Here is a 16,666-nt window from a genome sequence, read left to right as displayed (position 1 = left end):
AATGGGAAGAAAAATAGCACCCCATCCCCAAACACAGGGCTCTTACGAGAACTAAATGAATTGCTATGGGCGCTTAGGACAGAAACTGACACAAATTAAGCATTACATAAACATTATCCTGAGTATGCATGTGCGTAAATGGGTCACGATGTAAAATGCATTTCTGATTGTAGACTGCAATCAGAAAGTTTAAAAACACTGAACTCCCACCTCTGGGCTGGGGTTGGCAGATTTATGAACTCCAGCCCACTGTCTGTTTTTGCAAAGCTTTATTGGGACACTGCCACACTCATCCGTTACAGATTATCTATGGCTATTTTTGAGCGATGATGGCTGGGTCCAGTACTTGCCACTGAAAACGGTGTGGCCTACAAAACCTAAAGCATTTTCTCTCCAGCCCTCTAGCCCAATGCCCCTGTGCAGAGGTCATGTCATAATACGAAGGATATTAGACACTTCTTCCTGGGTCCTGGGGCCTTGTCCTGCCACTGCCCAGGCAGGCACTCTTGCCCATGCTGACCACTCCAGGTGGTGTGACTGCCCAGCTCTTGGGTATCTAGAAGCTCAATACCCTCCAACCTTGGACTGATGCCCACATGTTTTTTTTTATCTACCTTCACAGCTGTTCATCGGGGAAGGCTAGAAACATGGTGGATAAATCAGGGTCCCAGCAGAAAACAGATGGCCACTCAAATTAGAATAATTCAAAGAGTGTTTAATAAACAGGCTATTTACAAAGGGAAGGGCAAGGTGTGGGAAAGACACAAGGGATAGCAGAGTCCTGCAAGGCTAGTAAAAGCAGAGCTCTCACCTCTAGGTTCAGGGAAGGGAGCAGCCCCTGAACCTGGGAGGAGTCAGTCGTTTAGAGAGGGTGCTTTAAGAGGAAGCCAAGACTTTCAGCTGAGCCGGCGGGGAGGGAACCGGGACCTGCGGACCTTCCTTCCTCCCTCATCTCTTGTTGGGGTTCCCATTGGCCAAACGAAAGGAAGTCAGAGGGCATAGGATCTATTGATACGGTCCATATGGGTCAGCTTATGGGCAGAGAGCAGAGTGCAGAAGGTTGGAAGGGGAGCTGGTGGCACACCGCAGACACCAGCACCCCCGGCCCTGATATAGAAAGCCAGGTGGCTTCCCCTTCCCACAGCTCTGGACAGAGTTCCCCCACTTTGTCCTTCCCTGTCAGCAATGTGGCCCAAACAACAGAGGACTGCTCTAGCTTTTACCTTTTACTACCCTCACTTCCTAGATCTGCTCGGCTCCAGATGACTGTCATGGGGCCTGGACGGTATCCCTGTGAGAGGGGTGAAAGGTCATGAACAGAGCGGCACAGAACAGAAGCGCAGATAAGCTGCTGGGTTTTGCTGGGAGTCTGAGCCGGGCCTGGTTAATATGCAGGGATGGTTAGCCATGTTCGCACTCATAGCCCATCCTTCTTTCTCAGGAGGAAGCTGGGTCCCGTTCATCTTTGCAGCCCAGTTCAAGTCTAACAGAGCTGAGCCAACCCCTGGCCCCTCGGGCCAGAGTGGGAAAGGCTGCCTGGGCTGACGAAGGTCCTCAGAGTCCTGTGCACACTGGCCACACCTCTCTGCCCACTTCAGTAGCGCAGACTTCCTCGGCTGGCCTCTGGTCTCTCACAGGCCCCCAAACCCATGTCCAGGTGCAGCATGTCACCTGGAGGGTCTCCAGTCCACAACACCGATTTTACAGACGAGAAATCCCAGGCTCACAGCAAGAAAGGGGCTCGCAGAGCTGGGGCCAGAAGTCAGGACTGGGGTCTAGTCAGTTTCCTTCTTTCACACAAGATGGAAGCTGAAGTGAATCTTGGAGCTATGGGAATGGACTTGGCAAAGACTCTAAATGTGGTCTTAGGCAAGTTTCCTTGTCAAGTCCAGCTGCCGAGGCCACACCCCTGGACCCTCCGCCCCCACAGGCCGTTCTGTACAGGAGAGAGGCCCTGCGGACTTGAGTCAGGCAAATGAGTGCACATCCATGCTCCCACCCTTAGTGGTTGCTTTACCTAACACAGGTTAATTTTTATGTTAATGAGGCTCCATTTTCTAGTTCTACAAATTTGGACCTATCATCAACCCGTGAGTTGTATTAACTCCATTATCATACAAGCCAAGTATCCCCGGTGTCCCAAGGTCAATAAATGACACTTTTGTCTTTTCTTTTCCTTCCAGTTGGAAGACAGGTGGGATATTTGCAACTGTTTTACAAAAGGCCAGAAGCCAACTCCCTGGAGTGGAGCTGTCAGACCTCTGTGCTCCAACCCCGAGAAACGGGGACCCTAAGGTCAGGCCTCCTGATACGCCCAGGATTAGATGTCCTTTTCTTTTTCTTTTTTTTTTTTTAATTTTTATTTATTCATCTTAGAAGAGAGAGAGAGAGAGAGAGAGAGAGAGAAAGGGGGAGGAGCAGGAAGCATCAACTCCCATATGTGCCTTGACCAGGCAAGCCTAGGGTTTCGAACCGGCAACCTCAGCATTCCAGGTCGACGCTTTATCCACTGCGCTACCACAGGTCAGGCAGATATCCTTTTCATGTACTCCAGTGTAAGCAGTAAAACCTCAAGGTACTTCTCCCTTCTCCCCTTCTGCCCGCTCAACTTTCTTCAGAGAAATGAAGAGTTTAGACTTATAGCCCAAGCGCTCAGGTTTTAAATTAGACGACTTTGTCCTGACAGGGACCGAGTCACAGCTGTCGCACCTGATTATTTTTAGAGTCACGACTAAACTCCTTGCACCGTGTGAGCTGCCACTGTTCCAGGCAAACAGACCAGCCTCGTGTTTTGTCACCACAGCACCAGGGCCGTCCACCTCCTCAGGTTCATTATCTCCGGCCTGACTTCCGAAGGCCTGGGACGGCACCCCTGGCCCATTTTACAGCGAGGAAGGCAGACCCCATGGTTTGCTGCTGCCTCTGAGGAACCGGAAGCTTCTGAAGATGAGCAAAGCCCACCACCTCCAGGAAGCCAACGGCAACGACTCCAGGGGAAGGAGCCCGCCAGTAGCTTTCTCCAGAAGAACCATCTTTTTTTTTTTTTTTTTTTGTATTTTTCTGAAGCTGGAAACAGGGAGAGACAGTCAGACAGACTCCCGCATGCGCCCGACCGGGATCCACCCGGCACACCCACCAGGGGGCGATGCTCTGCCCCTCTGGGACGTCGCTCTGTTGCGACCAGAGCCACTCTAGCACCTGGGGCAGAGGCCAAGGAGCCATCCCCAGCGCCCTGGCCATCTTTTGCTCCAATGGAGCCTTGGCTGCGGGAGGGGAAGAGAGAGACAGAGAGGAAGGAGAAGGGGAGGGGTGGAGAAGCAGATGGGCACCTCTCCTGTGTGCCCTGGCCGGGAATCGAACCCGGGACTTCTGCACGCCAGGCCAATGCTGTACCACTGAGCCAACCGGCCAGGGCCCAGAAGAATCATCTTCTTTCATCCAGGTGAAACAAAAGTTGGCTGGCAAGGAGCCGACCAATCAGAGTACCTCTGTGCTCTGTGCAAATGCCAGGGGGTGGCCAGCTTGTGAGCGATGTCACAATCCCCCTCCTATGACCTAATAATGTCACCACCACTGAAAAGGCCGACCCGGGATGGCAGCTCTTGCAGAGAGAGACATTCACCGCAAGCAAAGCACCTTCTCGAGTGCTCCTCGAGCGTGGGGACAAAAGTCTCTGCTAAGTCACTATATCCAGAAAAAAAAAAAATGACCTTCTGAACACGAGAAAAGAAATGGAGCTGAAGCCCAAGGTGAACGTCTCTTCTTATATCCACTTTTTTCTGAATTACAGAAACAAGTTTAAAGAGCAGCAGCCAAATACCTTCCTTGGCTTTACAGAGTTCTCCAGAAAGTGTTCGGAAAAATGGAGGTCCATCTCAAAGCACGAGAAGTCCAAATATGAAGCCCTGGCCCAGATGGACAAAGCCCGATACCAGGAGGAGATGTCGAATTACGTCGGCAAGAAGAAGAAGCGAAGAAAGCGGGACCCCCACGCCCCCAGGCGTCCTCCATCGTCCTTCCTCCTCTTCTGCCAAGACCACTATACCCAGCTGAAGAGGGAGAACCCGACCTGGTCGGTGGTGCAGGTGGCAAAGGCCGCGGGCAAGATGTGGGCCACGAAGACTGACATGGAGAAGCAGCAGTATGAGCAGAGAGCGGCCACCCTGAGAGCCAAGTACTACGAGGAAGTGACAGCCTACCGGGCCAAGTGCCACGCCAGGAAGAAGAGTCTCCGAGGGTTGGCCAAGAACTACTGCAGAGGGTGTGTTTGTGCGGCATCCGAGAGAGTGGGTGGATCCAACCAGAAATAAAGGGCCATTCTGCCGTCCTGCTTGTCCCTGGTCTTGTGTGCGGCACTAGCGTGGTCGTGGCTGCTGCTCTGGGGATGTGAGGGGCATGGTGGAGATGAGATGGGGCTTCGGAAACTAATTCTGGGGAGGGGGGCTGGCTTTGACAGAAGTGAGAACAGTGTCCAAAGGGATGTGTGTGGCCGGCACCTAAAGGGCTTGGTTTGGGTGGGTGGGAGTCTCCGAGTCTCCAGGTGGTAAGAAGCTAGGAGTCATAAAGGTAGGAGCATCCAGTTCCCAAGTGGTTATCCAGGTGGGAAGGCCCTTGTTCAGTGTCACGGCCATACTGAAGGCCAAGGTGTCTAGACCTGTCACCCTCCTCACCAGGAGGGCAGGATCCTGGAGTGCGGGCGGGCCTCAGGAGACTCCGTTTGTCTAGTTTCCAGGACTGGTCCTGCCGTAAGGTTTAGATACCATTAGTGGCCAGGACAACACTCCAGTGGTGGTTCTTAGTTCAGGATGAAGCTCGGGGCTGATTTGACAAAGACAGGTGCCTGACTCTGCCCCAAGTGTTAGAAGTTGAAGAAAACCCTGTTGACATTTTGGTGGGCACCCACCCAGTCATCCTTCTGTGGAGATAAGCAGAGCACACAGAGAGCAGAGATTTGTTGCCTTTATCACCACCTGGCATCCATTCCTTTTCCTCTTTCTCAAGGCTCCCCGATTCCACCCCAACCAAGGTTTGATGGGGCAGAATCCCCTGGCCTCAGTGATTGGTTCAGTGATGAGCATGTGACCCAAGTTAGTCCAATCAGAGTGGATCTCAGGACTTGTACAAGAAGTCCTAGAGGGAAGATATAGCCCTGGAAGGTGACGACAGCCATTTGGCTCCTTCTCAGGCCAAAATGTTTGTCCCTTTGACATCAGAACATGTTCTTGAACTTTTACTGAAGATGGACCCACATGTTTCAGTTTTTATCTAAGATGGTTTGAATTAGATATTCTGCCACTTAAAAATGAGTCAAAACTGGTGATTTTATACCCATAGGATTGTCCTGTGTCTGTCTGTATTGTATTTATTTTTCAGGCAACAATATAGTGTGGGCAACATTTCATACTAGTCAATATAGATTCAGAGAGAATATTTTGAAATGGCTCTTGACTTCTTGACATCAGACAGACGGGCCAGAATGCAGAACTGCTTTTTGTCCCCAGGTTATACATACAATCAATATGCAATAGACTTCCCTAGTTCCACCTCTACCCCTTATTCTGTGATGGGGTTAAACTACGTACTACTCTACTGTTTGAGTTTTTTACTTTCAAAAGTAAAAATACATATTTTTGAAAAGTCTTTTAGAACTGGGTGAGCCTCTAAGAGAGGTAATATGGTGAAGTCATTTAGAAATTCAGGGTCTAGAATCAGGCAGGACTCCCATGGGCCAGACTCTGTACTGGGTACCAAGAGGTCCAACACGAACTACTGTTAGGTTCCTGCCTGGCAAGAACTTTACACTGATGAGAATGGTGGACATGGGCATATAAGCCACAACACTGCAAGGCAGGGTGAGGAAAGTGAAGACGACACAAAATGCTGGAGGAAGGATGGGCTCCACCCAGCAAGGCAACCACTGAAGTCTTCTTGGAGGAAGTAGCTTTATGCTGGCAAGGTTCCCATTCCCCATCCCCCACAGCTGCTGTTCCAGCGTGGCTCTGCTTCAATGAGAAAACAGAGATCATCAGACATAAGCGTTCTCAGTGTTCTTCTTTCTCAACATGTAACGCACACACATATCCTTGCCTCCTGGTACGGACAGCTAGAACCCTGTGGCTACCCCTTCCCCTGCCTCTCTTAGGCCCTGCTCCTCACTATTAGGATGCTGATCCTTCAGCCTTTAAGACTGTGTAGGTAGTGCCTGCCTTACAGATTGTTTTAGTGATTAAATGATATAACATGCCATAGTCCTTACCACATAATAGGAATTGTGGTGGACACCCTCTAGGGTGGCTTTCCCATGGCTCTCTCTTCCCTGTCCCTCACTGTCCGATCCCCTCCCATTCACGGCAGGTAGAATCAGTGACTTGCTTCTAACCAATGGAGCAAGGATGATAGGATGAACCTTCTGTGATTACATGATGGTATATAAAACTTCATCTTGCTGGTTGCTTTGCTCAAGAGAATCTCCTTGCTGGCTTGACAAAGTAAGTGGCCAAGTGGCAAGGGACTATGGGAAATCTCTAGGAACTGAGGAGCCCAGACCAACAGCCAGCAAAAAAAACTGAACGTCTCAGTCCTACAAGTATAGGAATTGAGTACTGCAGCAACCACACGAGTGGGGGCGGGGGTTCCTCCCCAGCTGAGCTCCATATGAGGACTTGGGCCATGCTGGCACTGTGACTTCAGTCTTGTGAGAACCTCAAGCAAGGGACTCAGGTAAGCTGTTACTGGATTCATGACCCTCTATACATAATGAGATAATGAATGTGTGTGGTCTGAAGCCAGTAAGTTTGGGGTTATTTGTTACCCAGCGATAGATTACTAATACAATACTCAATAAATGCCAGCTTCCTTACAATTCTAGAAGAGACTGCCTTTAATCATATTTCTCCCTTCAGCCTCTCCCCTACCCGTGTAATTTCCTTTCCTTTGTTACCAATTGTCTGAAGTTAGAGGACCCCCCCCCCCCATCCAGGTGATAATTAGATCCTGACTTGAACTACTTGGTAGTGATTCTGGTTGGGTTGTTAGTTTCCAAGCTGCCCTATGGGCTCTTGGTGGGCGGCGGCCGTGTGCCAGGACGACGGTGCAATCCTCTCTGGGGAGCGGGTCCCCCCCACCCTGCACAGCTGGGCCCCAGCCCTCATGCCGCTCCTTTCTGGATTCCTGTGTGATTAATTATGTGAATGTGGGTGGCCAAGTTAGAGTTTTGACAACAGTTCACAGCGCCCCTGCTGAAAAATAACTCCATTAACATTGCTTTATGAAAAAGCTGACAGGAGGGTGTGAATCTGCTGGCTTCTGATGACTATAATGTAATGACAGTGGTGGGGGAGGCAGGGAGAAAGGAGGAGAAGGGGGAGCCTAGGCTTAAGAGAGTGGGTGACAGGGAAACCAGGCAGAAAATGTTGTGTGGTGCCATCATTCCAGACCTGCTCATTCCAGACCTTTGGGAAGAGGAAGGCAGAGTCCCCGGGCCCACCCTCTTGTTGATGATTGAATCACTCCACTCTGATCCTTCTCACCTACAGCCATTTCCTGTGCTCATTAATTCATCCATCTATTCATCTATTCATTTATTCAACAAATAGTTATGTAAATCTTAGGCCTGTAATATACCAGGAACTGTTCTGATGCTATGGATACAGCAAGGTCCCCGATCTCCTACGTTCCAGTGAGGGGGACACAAATAAATGAATCGACAAATAAACACACCGGGTCATATTTTGATGGTGATAAGTGTTCTGAAGAAAATAAACCAGGGCACATTAAATAGATGGTCAGTGAAGATGACATTTAGGTTTGGATCTAGAGGACAGGACAGAGCCAGGCCTGTCAGGGTCTGAGGATAGAGTTCTTCAAGCAGAGAACAGCAAATGCAAAGGTCCTGAGGCAGGAGCAAGCTTGGCATATTGAAGGAGCAGAAGAAAGGCCAGAGTGACTGGAGGTGTGAGTGTGCTGGAAGGATGAAGCTGGGGGGGGGGGGCTTGTCAAAAAGTTTATTTTGAAATTGAAGTGCACTGGAGGAGCCACAGAGCATGGAGAGCCATATGTTGCCATCTGAACTTCCAGTTATTGGTCATTCTTAAGTTTTCAGAAACTATCAAATGCCAATAAGGGGATGCTAGTCTCCCCAAGATCTGTGAGAGAAAGTCATTTCTACCAAATACCAAACCCATGACTTATTTCCCCTTTGGAGAGGAGACTCTATCTGGTATTCCTTGGAGCAGCTGTCAGCTAACAATCAAATGTGGAACTATGGGACTTATTCCCGTGACTCATTTTCCCAGGATTGGGAGGGGAAGGTGGGCACGGGTGGCAGAATATTCCAGGGGGACATTTCTTTCCAGGTCTCGTGTTTCCACGTGGAACAGCTACCACTAGACTGATGGTTCCCAGCTTCAAGCCTGCATTGGAATCATTTCCAAGCTTAGTAAAGCATAGACTGCTGGGTGCTATACCTAGTTTGATTCAATTTTTCTGGAAATGGCACCTATACTTTGCATTTCTAAATGTTCCCAGGTAGGCCTTGGCCGGATAACTCAGTTGGTTAGAGCATCGTCCCAAAGCACAGAGGTGTGAGTTCGATCCCCAGTCAGGGCACATACAGGAGCAGATGTTCCTGTCTCTCTCCTGCTCTACCCCTTTCTTTCTAAAATCAATAAAATAAACATTAAAAAACAAACAAACAAACAAAAAACATTCCCAGGTGACCCCAATGCTCCTGGTCACTGGGGAGTTCTCCTCCTCTTGCAACCTGGGCATTACTCCAGAGAGGAGGCCTGACTTAGCTGCCTGGGGAGCTTGGGAGGAGGAACTGACCACCTGCCCCTCAGCGGCGGGTGTGTCCAGGTCTGCTCTCCCATTGGCTCACCGGCCGTAAAGGTGACAGACCCATCCTCATCTGTCTTTCTTCTGCACCGACCAGTTGATTCTGAACTTGACAGAGGAAGAAGTACATTTATTTATTGGGGTTCCCTCAAATCCCCACAGAGGAGTTGATCCCAGTTGCAAACCATCAGTTAGTGTTGGGCCACACAGCAACATGGAATCGTGTAGCTGATTTCAGCCTCCACTAAAGCATCAGTTGTTTGAAAACAAAAAAAAGGTCCGTTTCTGAACCTTTAAGGCTGAGGATCAGGTCCATGGATGGGAGGAGGTCATCAGGGTGAAGTCACAAAGGCACTGGTGTCCTTTGGTCCTGTCATATACCTCTAATCACACTCCTACAACCAGCACCTGCTACAGGTGTGAGGGACAAGAAGAGATATGTCTAGGACATCACTGGAAATGAGGTCTGGTGTGCAAGAAGTGCCCACGAGTAGGGGTTCTACATTTAAAGGATGGTTTAAAGAATGTGAGAACAACACACACAAAGCAGTTGAAACAGGAGAAAGTGCATGGCCAAAGGCCCGGAGGGGCCATGCAAACCTCCAGGCTGGCCTTGACCTCTGGGTCAGCAGTGACACAAACAGGCATTCTCATGTGACCATCCCCTTGTGACAAGTTCCTTGCATCAGCTCTCCCTACCTGTCGCTCTTGTCTCCCCTCTGGCTGGCTGAGTGATGTGTCAGGACTCCTCCCCTTCAATAGTGAAATGTTTCCATGGTTGCCATCACCTATGGGAGTCTGACATGGCATAATCAGGCCACGGCTGCCTCGCCCACTGCACTGTCGCCCACACCCAGCTTCTGAAATGGCTCCCAGTGATCCCCAGTTCCTGGTAGTCTCACTCCTGTGTAATTTATTTGAGTGAGGGCTGAACCTGGTGACTTACTTTTAATGGACAGAATAGGGCAAAAGTGATAGAACGTTTCGTTTTCAGAAGTGACTAGGTTATGAAAGACTCTCTCTCTCTCTCTCTCTCTCTCTCTCTCACTCGCTCACTCTAAGCAATCTGACATATTGAGAGCTACCCTATGGAACGGCCCGTGTGGCAAGGAACTGAGGGTGGCCTCTGCCCACCAACATGGAGGAACTTAGGCCCTCAGTCAAGGAGCCTACAAGGAACTGAATCTGGTCAACAACCGTGAGTGAACTTGGACGTGGGCCATTCCCAGCTCCAGGGGACACCTTTCACCGCAGCCTCCGGACAGGCCCGCTCAGCCATGCCTCACTCTGGCCTGCAGAAACTAAGAGAGCTGTTGCTTCATGCCAAACTCAGGTCTGGGGTAATTTGTTACACACCAAAATAGATAATGAAGATATTTTGTTACCTAGAGAAAGACAGTGTTGGTCGTGAAAAGTATCTAGGAATGTGAGATGGCTTTAGGAAAAGGTGGTGGAGAGAGCTTGTTTGAGAAGTCTGGGCCTGGAGAACGCTGCGGGGGCAGGGGGCTCACAGGAAGCGAGTGTGCTGCTGGAGGCCGGAGGAAGGGGCCGGGCCCTGTGGCAGCGGAAGCCCAGGGACACTGGTGTCCGCAGTTACGTGGAAAGCAGAGCCCGTGCCAAGTAAACATCGCCATCCAGCTAAGCAGACACCCGAGCTCCGTGCTGAAGGCTTTCTTCTTGCCGCTTGTGTGAGAAGTAGGGAAATGGAGGATAAGATTGTTAAACAGAAAGGAGCCAGGACTTGATCATTTTAAAAAAATCCTCAGTCTCCCAAGACAGCAAAACAAAACAAAACAAACAAACAAACAAAAAAACAAACCAAAAAACAAAAACCTAAAATATAAAAAAATGGGTTTTTAAAAAATTTATTTTAGGGGGGATGTGGAAACATTAATTTGTTGTTCTACTTATTCATGCATCCATTGGTTAACTCTTGTATGTGCCCTGACCAGGGAACAAACCGGTAACTGATGTATCTAACTGAGCTACCCGGCTGGGGCCTATAAAATGTTTTGTGAGCACTATATCAGGAGAAGGTAGTCTGGGGATAAAGCTGAGGGTGTGACTGTGTAGCCTTCGGTAAAGAACTCAGAAAGATCAAAATCAAGGGGTCACGGTATTATCCAGTCTCACAAAGGCCCTAAAGAGATTAGGGGTGGGCCTCACAAATCCTCTAGATCAGTGATTTGCAACTGCCGTTCTGCAAAAGAGTTAACCACCCTGACGTTGTATTATAGACTTTGTAATCTTCATATACTATCAGAGTGGTTAACTCTTTTGTGGACCAGCAAAAAATTTCTGATAGACCGGCAATTGAAGAACACTGCTCTAGATAAAAAAAAAGAAAAAAAAAAAAAAAAAAAAGCCCTGGCCGGTTGGCTCAGCGGTAGAGCGTCGGCCTAGCGTGCGGAGGACCCGGGTTCGATTCCCAGCCAGGGCACACAGGAGAAGCGCCCATTTGCTTCTCCACCCCTCCGCCGCGCTTTCCTCTCTGTCTCTCTCTTCCCCTCCTGCAGCCAAGGCTCCATTGGAGCAAAGATGGCCCGGGCGCTGGGGATGGCTCTGTGGCCTCTGCCCCAGGCGCTAGAGTGGCTCTGGTCGCAACATGGCGACGCCCCAGAGGGGCAGAACATCGCCCCCTGGTGGGCAGAGCGTCGCCCCCTGGTGGGCGTGCCGGGTGGATCCCGGTCGGGCGCATGCGGGAGTCTGTCTGACTGTCTCTCCCTGTTTCCAGCTTCAGAAAAAATGAAAAAAAAAAAAAAAAATAGGGCCTCTGGGAAGCATAAACATCGCAGAAGCCCAAGGTAGACAAAAGGTTTCGTTCAAAGAAATGTGTGGGTGTAGCTTTTGTGTAATAGAGTGAATCTCAATGAGATGTCTAGATATCTTTGGAACTTGTAGGCTCTTCTGAACAACCTTTTGCACCACGCAGAGCATTTACAAACCACGTGCAATAGACAGAAAGCATTTGGACAAACTTATATAGCATTCAATGCTTTGTCCATGTGGAGTTTGGAAATCAAGCACCAGCTTGTACTGTGTTGCACCGTTATGTGTGGTAAGATAAAACTTTATTTGTTGCATGTTTCTGTTTCCGGCCGGCTAGGTCACTGATCCCCAAGTGTAAAAAAGGTTGATGACCACTGGTCTTGAAGACCTACAGTGTTTTTGGGAAAACTTTTTATCAGAAGAAACACTGTCTTCTTGGCCTAACAGGGACAGAGATAGCACAACATAAAAAGAGGTCACTGGACACCCAAAATTGTCAGTAGGAAGCAGAGTGAGGAAAAGTCAGCCTCAAACATGTGTTTCTGTTCATGAGAAAAGGAAGAGGAGGGAGGAATGCTCAGGGAGCATCCAAGAGCTCAGAAGGTGGGGCTGAAGTCAGAGAGAATTACCTCCAGATTTGGAAACAAATCAACAACCTCGCAATAGTTTCCTGGATGGATTTCAGAATTGTTCTGGATCAGGGAATCCTTCATGCCTCACATGGCCCCCTTTCTGAGTAGGAATGTTGATAGCCGTGAGCCTGTGCCTGTCCCAGCGTTATATATTGGGCACACGGGGGCACGTAACTTGTCTCTTCAGTTTCAAAGATCTACAGATCCAGAGGCTCAGTATTCTGTCACCTGTCCTTAAGGAACTATACCCTAGTGCAGTGGTTCTCAAACTTTCGGAAGTCGGGCACATTTATAACCCTACAAATGATTGTAGGTGCACTATATACAAATTTATGAGAAATATGTTATAATAATTAAATCAAATATTAAAGAAAAAAATATAAAGTCCAAGAGTGCTTTTATGATAATTAAACAAAATAAATATGACAAAATTAAATTGATTCTGACATTAAAAAAACATTTTTATGGCCTGACCAGGTGGTGGTGCAGTGGATAGAGCGTCGGACTGGGATGCGGAAGGACCCAGGTTCCAGACCCCGAGGTCGCCTGCTTGAGCGCGGCCTCATCTGGCTTGAACAAAGAGCTCACCGGTTTGGACCCAAGGTCGCTGGCTCCAGCAGGGGGTTACTCGGTCTGCTTAAGGCCCGCAGTCAAGGCACATATGAAAAAGCAATCAATGAACAACTAAGAAGTCGCAATGCGCAACAAGAAACTGATGATTGATGCTTCTCATCTCTCTCTGTTCCTGTCTGTCTGTCCCTGTCTATCTCTGCCTCTGTAAAAACAAAACAAAACAAAAAAAACACATTTTTATGTTACATTTTTTGAGCCATGCTTTTTAGAATTCGTAAAAAAGAAGGGTTAAAAAATTAAAAAAAACCCAGAAAAGTTATCTTTTTATATATATAGATACATTCTTAGTAAGATTTAGTAAATTCGGCAGTCCTAGCGCAAATATATTAAGTTTTTTCATTCTTGTGTTTATGAGAAACATGAGCCTGACGTGTCCTAGCGATTTCTTCAATGTTTGGGCATATATTTAAAAGGCAAACTCTCATTTCCTTGTCAATACATTGAAGAATCCTCTCTTTTTACTCTTAATTGTATTGAGTGCAGAAAACCCCCACCATACATATCATCTTAACTTTACACCAAACAAAGGATAGAAGAAACTTGCCTCCAGTCTTTCCGGGGAACATGAGGGTAGTGTAAACAATCCAGCACCACAGCTTAACAGCCTTTTGTAACCTAATCAGGCAAGTGGGGTGGTGGGGGGTTGGGCAGCCTATCAGCTTATAGCCAATTCCCCACACCTCTGTCCCCCCAAAATCTAAACTCCAAAAACCCTGTTGGTTTTTTGGTCCCCAACAGGCACATATTTCTCTGGAATACCATAGGGCGCACCTGGAAATCTTATAGGGCACACCAGTGCGCCCTGGTGCACACTTTGAGAACCACTGCCCTAGAGCCTCATCCACACCTGAACCTGATTTAGATGATGAGATTTTGGAATTTGAGCTGATCTATCATAGGATGAGATTTGGGGGGACCTTGGGAAGGGGTGGCTATTTTGCATACTGCAGGGAGATTAATCATTGGGGGCCTGAGAGCACACTGTGGTGCACACCTTCAGAAATGACTAAATGGTCTTTGTCTCCTGATATTCGTGCCCTCAGACACCCTCCCTTCCCCTTCTGTGTGGGCTGGATTTAGTGACTTGCTTCTAACAAGCAGAATACAGCCAAAGTGATGGGCTGTCACTCTGAGATTACATTTACAAGACTGTGACTCTTGTCTTATTGTTTCTCTCTGCCTTGCTCTGGTGAAGAAAACAGCCATGTTGAAAGCTGCCCTATGGAAAGGAACTAGTCAATAGTGCTGAGGAGCTTAATCCTTCAAACAACCAAGTGAATAAGCTTGGAGCAAGTCCTTTCCCCCATTTGAGCTTTGAGATGATGCAGCCTGTGAGAAAACCTGAGCCAGAGAACCCAGCTAAGCTACACCCAGACTCTGAACACACAGAAAATGTAAGATAATGAACGTTTCATGCCATTCATTTTTGGGTAATTTATTATACAGGGATAGCTCCTTAATACACCCATGCTAAGGTCCTGTTACACAGTATTTCCCCCAGAAGCACCATATTCTAACACTCTCCTCAGGGCCTTTGCATATGCTACTCCAGGCTGGGATCAAACTTCCTATCTTTTAAGTTTGGTAAACTTCCACCTATCTTATAGGACTCAGGTCAGGTGTCCCTTCCTCCAGGAAGCCCTCTTTCAGCCTCTTTGCTCTGTGTTCCCATAAGACATTACCAGCCTACTGAATATCATTCTAACTATCATTTATCACCCCGACTTGTGGAAGAGGTCAGGGACCTTGACATATTCATCTCAGTAGCCTTAAAATAGAATATAATGTTTTACATGTAATAATAACACAGTAGCCCCTCTTAATTATCCACAGGAGATATGTTCTAAGAACCCCAGTCAATATCTGAAACCACAGATAATACTGAACCCTATACATACTGTGTTTATATATATATATATATATATATATATATATATATATATATATATACACACACACCTATAATAATATTTCATTTATAAATTAAGCACAGTAAGAGATTATCAATAATAGCCCTGGCCAGTTGGCTCAGTGGTAGAGCATCAGCCTGGCATGCAGGAGTCCGGGTTTGATTCCTGGCCCGGGCACACAGGAGAAGCACCATCTGCTTCTCCACCCCTCCCCCTCTCCTTCCTCTCTGTCTCTCTCTTCCCCTCCCGCAGCCAAGGCTCCATTGGAGCAAAGTTGGCCCCAAGTGCTGAGGATGGCTCCATGGCCTCTGCCTCAGGCGTTAGAATGGCCCTGGTTGCAACAGAGCAACGCCCCAGATGGGCAGAGCATCGCCCCCTGGTGGGCATGCCGGGTAGATCCCGGTCGGGTGCATGCAGGAGTCTGTCTGACTGCCTCCCCGTTTCCAACTTTGGAAAAATACAAAAAAAAAAAAAAAAAAAAGAGAGATTATCAATAATAATTAATAATAAAATAGAATTATAGCAATGTACTGTAGTACAAGTTATGTGAATATGATCTTTCTCTCTCAAAATATCTTGTACTAAACTCACACTTCTTGTGATGATATGTGATGATAAAGTGTCCAGCTACTGAGATGAACTGAGGCAAATGACATGGGCACTGTGATGTAGCGTTAGGCTACTGCTGACCTTCTCACAATATTCAGCAAGCACTTGACAGCTTCTCTTTGGCATGTCTGAATTGCCAGCCTAACTACCTTGCACTCTGGGGCCACTATTAAGTAAACCATAAGGGTTACCTGAATACAAGCACCGTGATACTGCGACAGTCTATCTGATGACCAAGAAGGATGTTAAGTGACTCTCAGGCAGGAAGCATACACAGTGTGCACACACTGGACCAAGAGATGATTTACATCCCGGGTGCGATGGAGTGAGACAGAGTGAGATTTCACCCTGCTACTCAGAACAATGTGTGGTTTAAAACTTATGAATTGTTTATTTCTGGAATTTTCCATTTAATATTTTTGGACCACAGTGGACTGTGGGTAGCTGAAACCACAGAAAGCAACATTGTGCATAAAAGGGGGCTGCTGTAGCAAACCTTTAGTGAATGCCTATGCTTTGCCTGGTATGGTGCGAGGTGATTTGCATGTAACTATCTTATTTAATAATAATAAAAAGTCTAATGAGGCATGAACTTGGAACACCCCTGTTTTACAGAGCAGGGACTACTGGGACTCTAGGCTAGGTGCTAGGTGCTCGGCACATGCTCACTAGGAAAGGAGAGGCAGTCTGCCCTTCCTGTCCAGCTCCTGGCAGTGGTCAGTCTCAGGAACTCTGTACAGAGTTGGGCCAGAAGGACTCCTGGGCCCTAGACACACACTCTCTGCTTGACCGCTTGTCATTTGGTGTTTTCAGAAAACTACTTGGATCTATCTCTTGGGGCTTCCCAGGAAGGGCTTGGCAGCACCCAGAGAATTTATTAGGCACCAGAAACCACACCTCCAGCTCTCTGCTCACAGCTGTGCCTCTGGCCCACCGACAGAGCAAGCGCTCTCATCCCTTCACACCCTGTCATAAGCCATGTAAATTCCTCGATTCTCATGTTGCGGCTCTGTATTTTTAATGCATTGTCTGCAATTAGCAGCAGTGGGCATGGGAGAGCCCTGCGGTGGTCCCTGGGGTTGCCCCTCGTGGATGCTGCTGAGACTCCATTTGTGCAGAAGAACCTGGCCAGTCTCCCCCGCCGTCCCCCTGCTCCCCCGCCCTGCCCGCAGCTCCAGCAAGTGGGTGAGAAAACTTCTATTTGCAGGGTGTCTGCCCTGCCAGGAAGCGGAAAGGGGTGCTGATGCCCGATTGTCACTCCTCTGCTGACCTGGCCTC

General features: G+C 48.2%; 2 protein-coding genes across 3 annotated transcripts in view; one reads left to right on the top strand and one right to left on the bottom strand.

Annotated features, from left to right (window-relative positions):
* Positions 1-16,666, bottom strand: part of CSMD2 (CUB and Sushi multiple domains 2) — a 606,087-nt gene that overhangs the window by 329,451 nt on the left and 259,970 nt on the right. The window lies entirely within an intron of this gene.
* On the top strand, positions 1,272-4,390 carry HMGB4 (high mobility group box 4). The gene is made up of 3 exons (XM_066264782.1): positions 1,272-1,285; positions 3,695-4,261; positions 4,360-4,390. The coding sequence occupies exons 1-3, from the start codon at positions 1,272-1,274 to the stop codon at positions 4,388-4,390; spliced, it is 612 nt and encodes a 203-aa protein (XP_066120879.1).

This window comes from Saccopteryx bilineata, chromosome 3, assembly GCF_036850765.1.
Source record: "Saccopteryx bilineata isolate mSacBil1 chromosome 3, mSacBil1_pri_phased_curated, whole genome shotgun sequence".
NCBI lineage: Eukaryota > Metazoa > Chordata > Mammalia > Chiroptera > Emballonuridae > Saccopteryx > Saccopteryx bilineata.
Note: the sequence above shows the minus strand (reverse complement) of the source record. Positions and strands in the feature narration are given on the sequence as shown.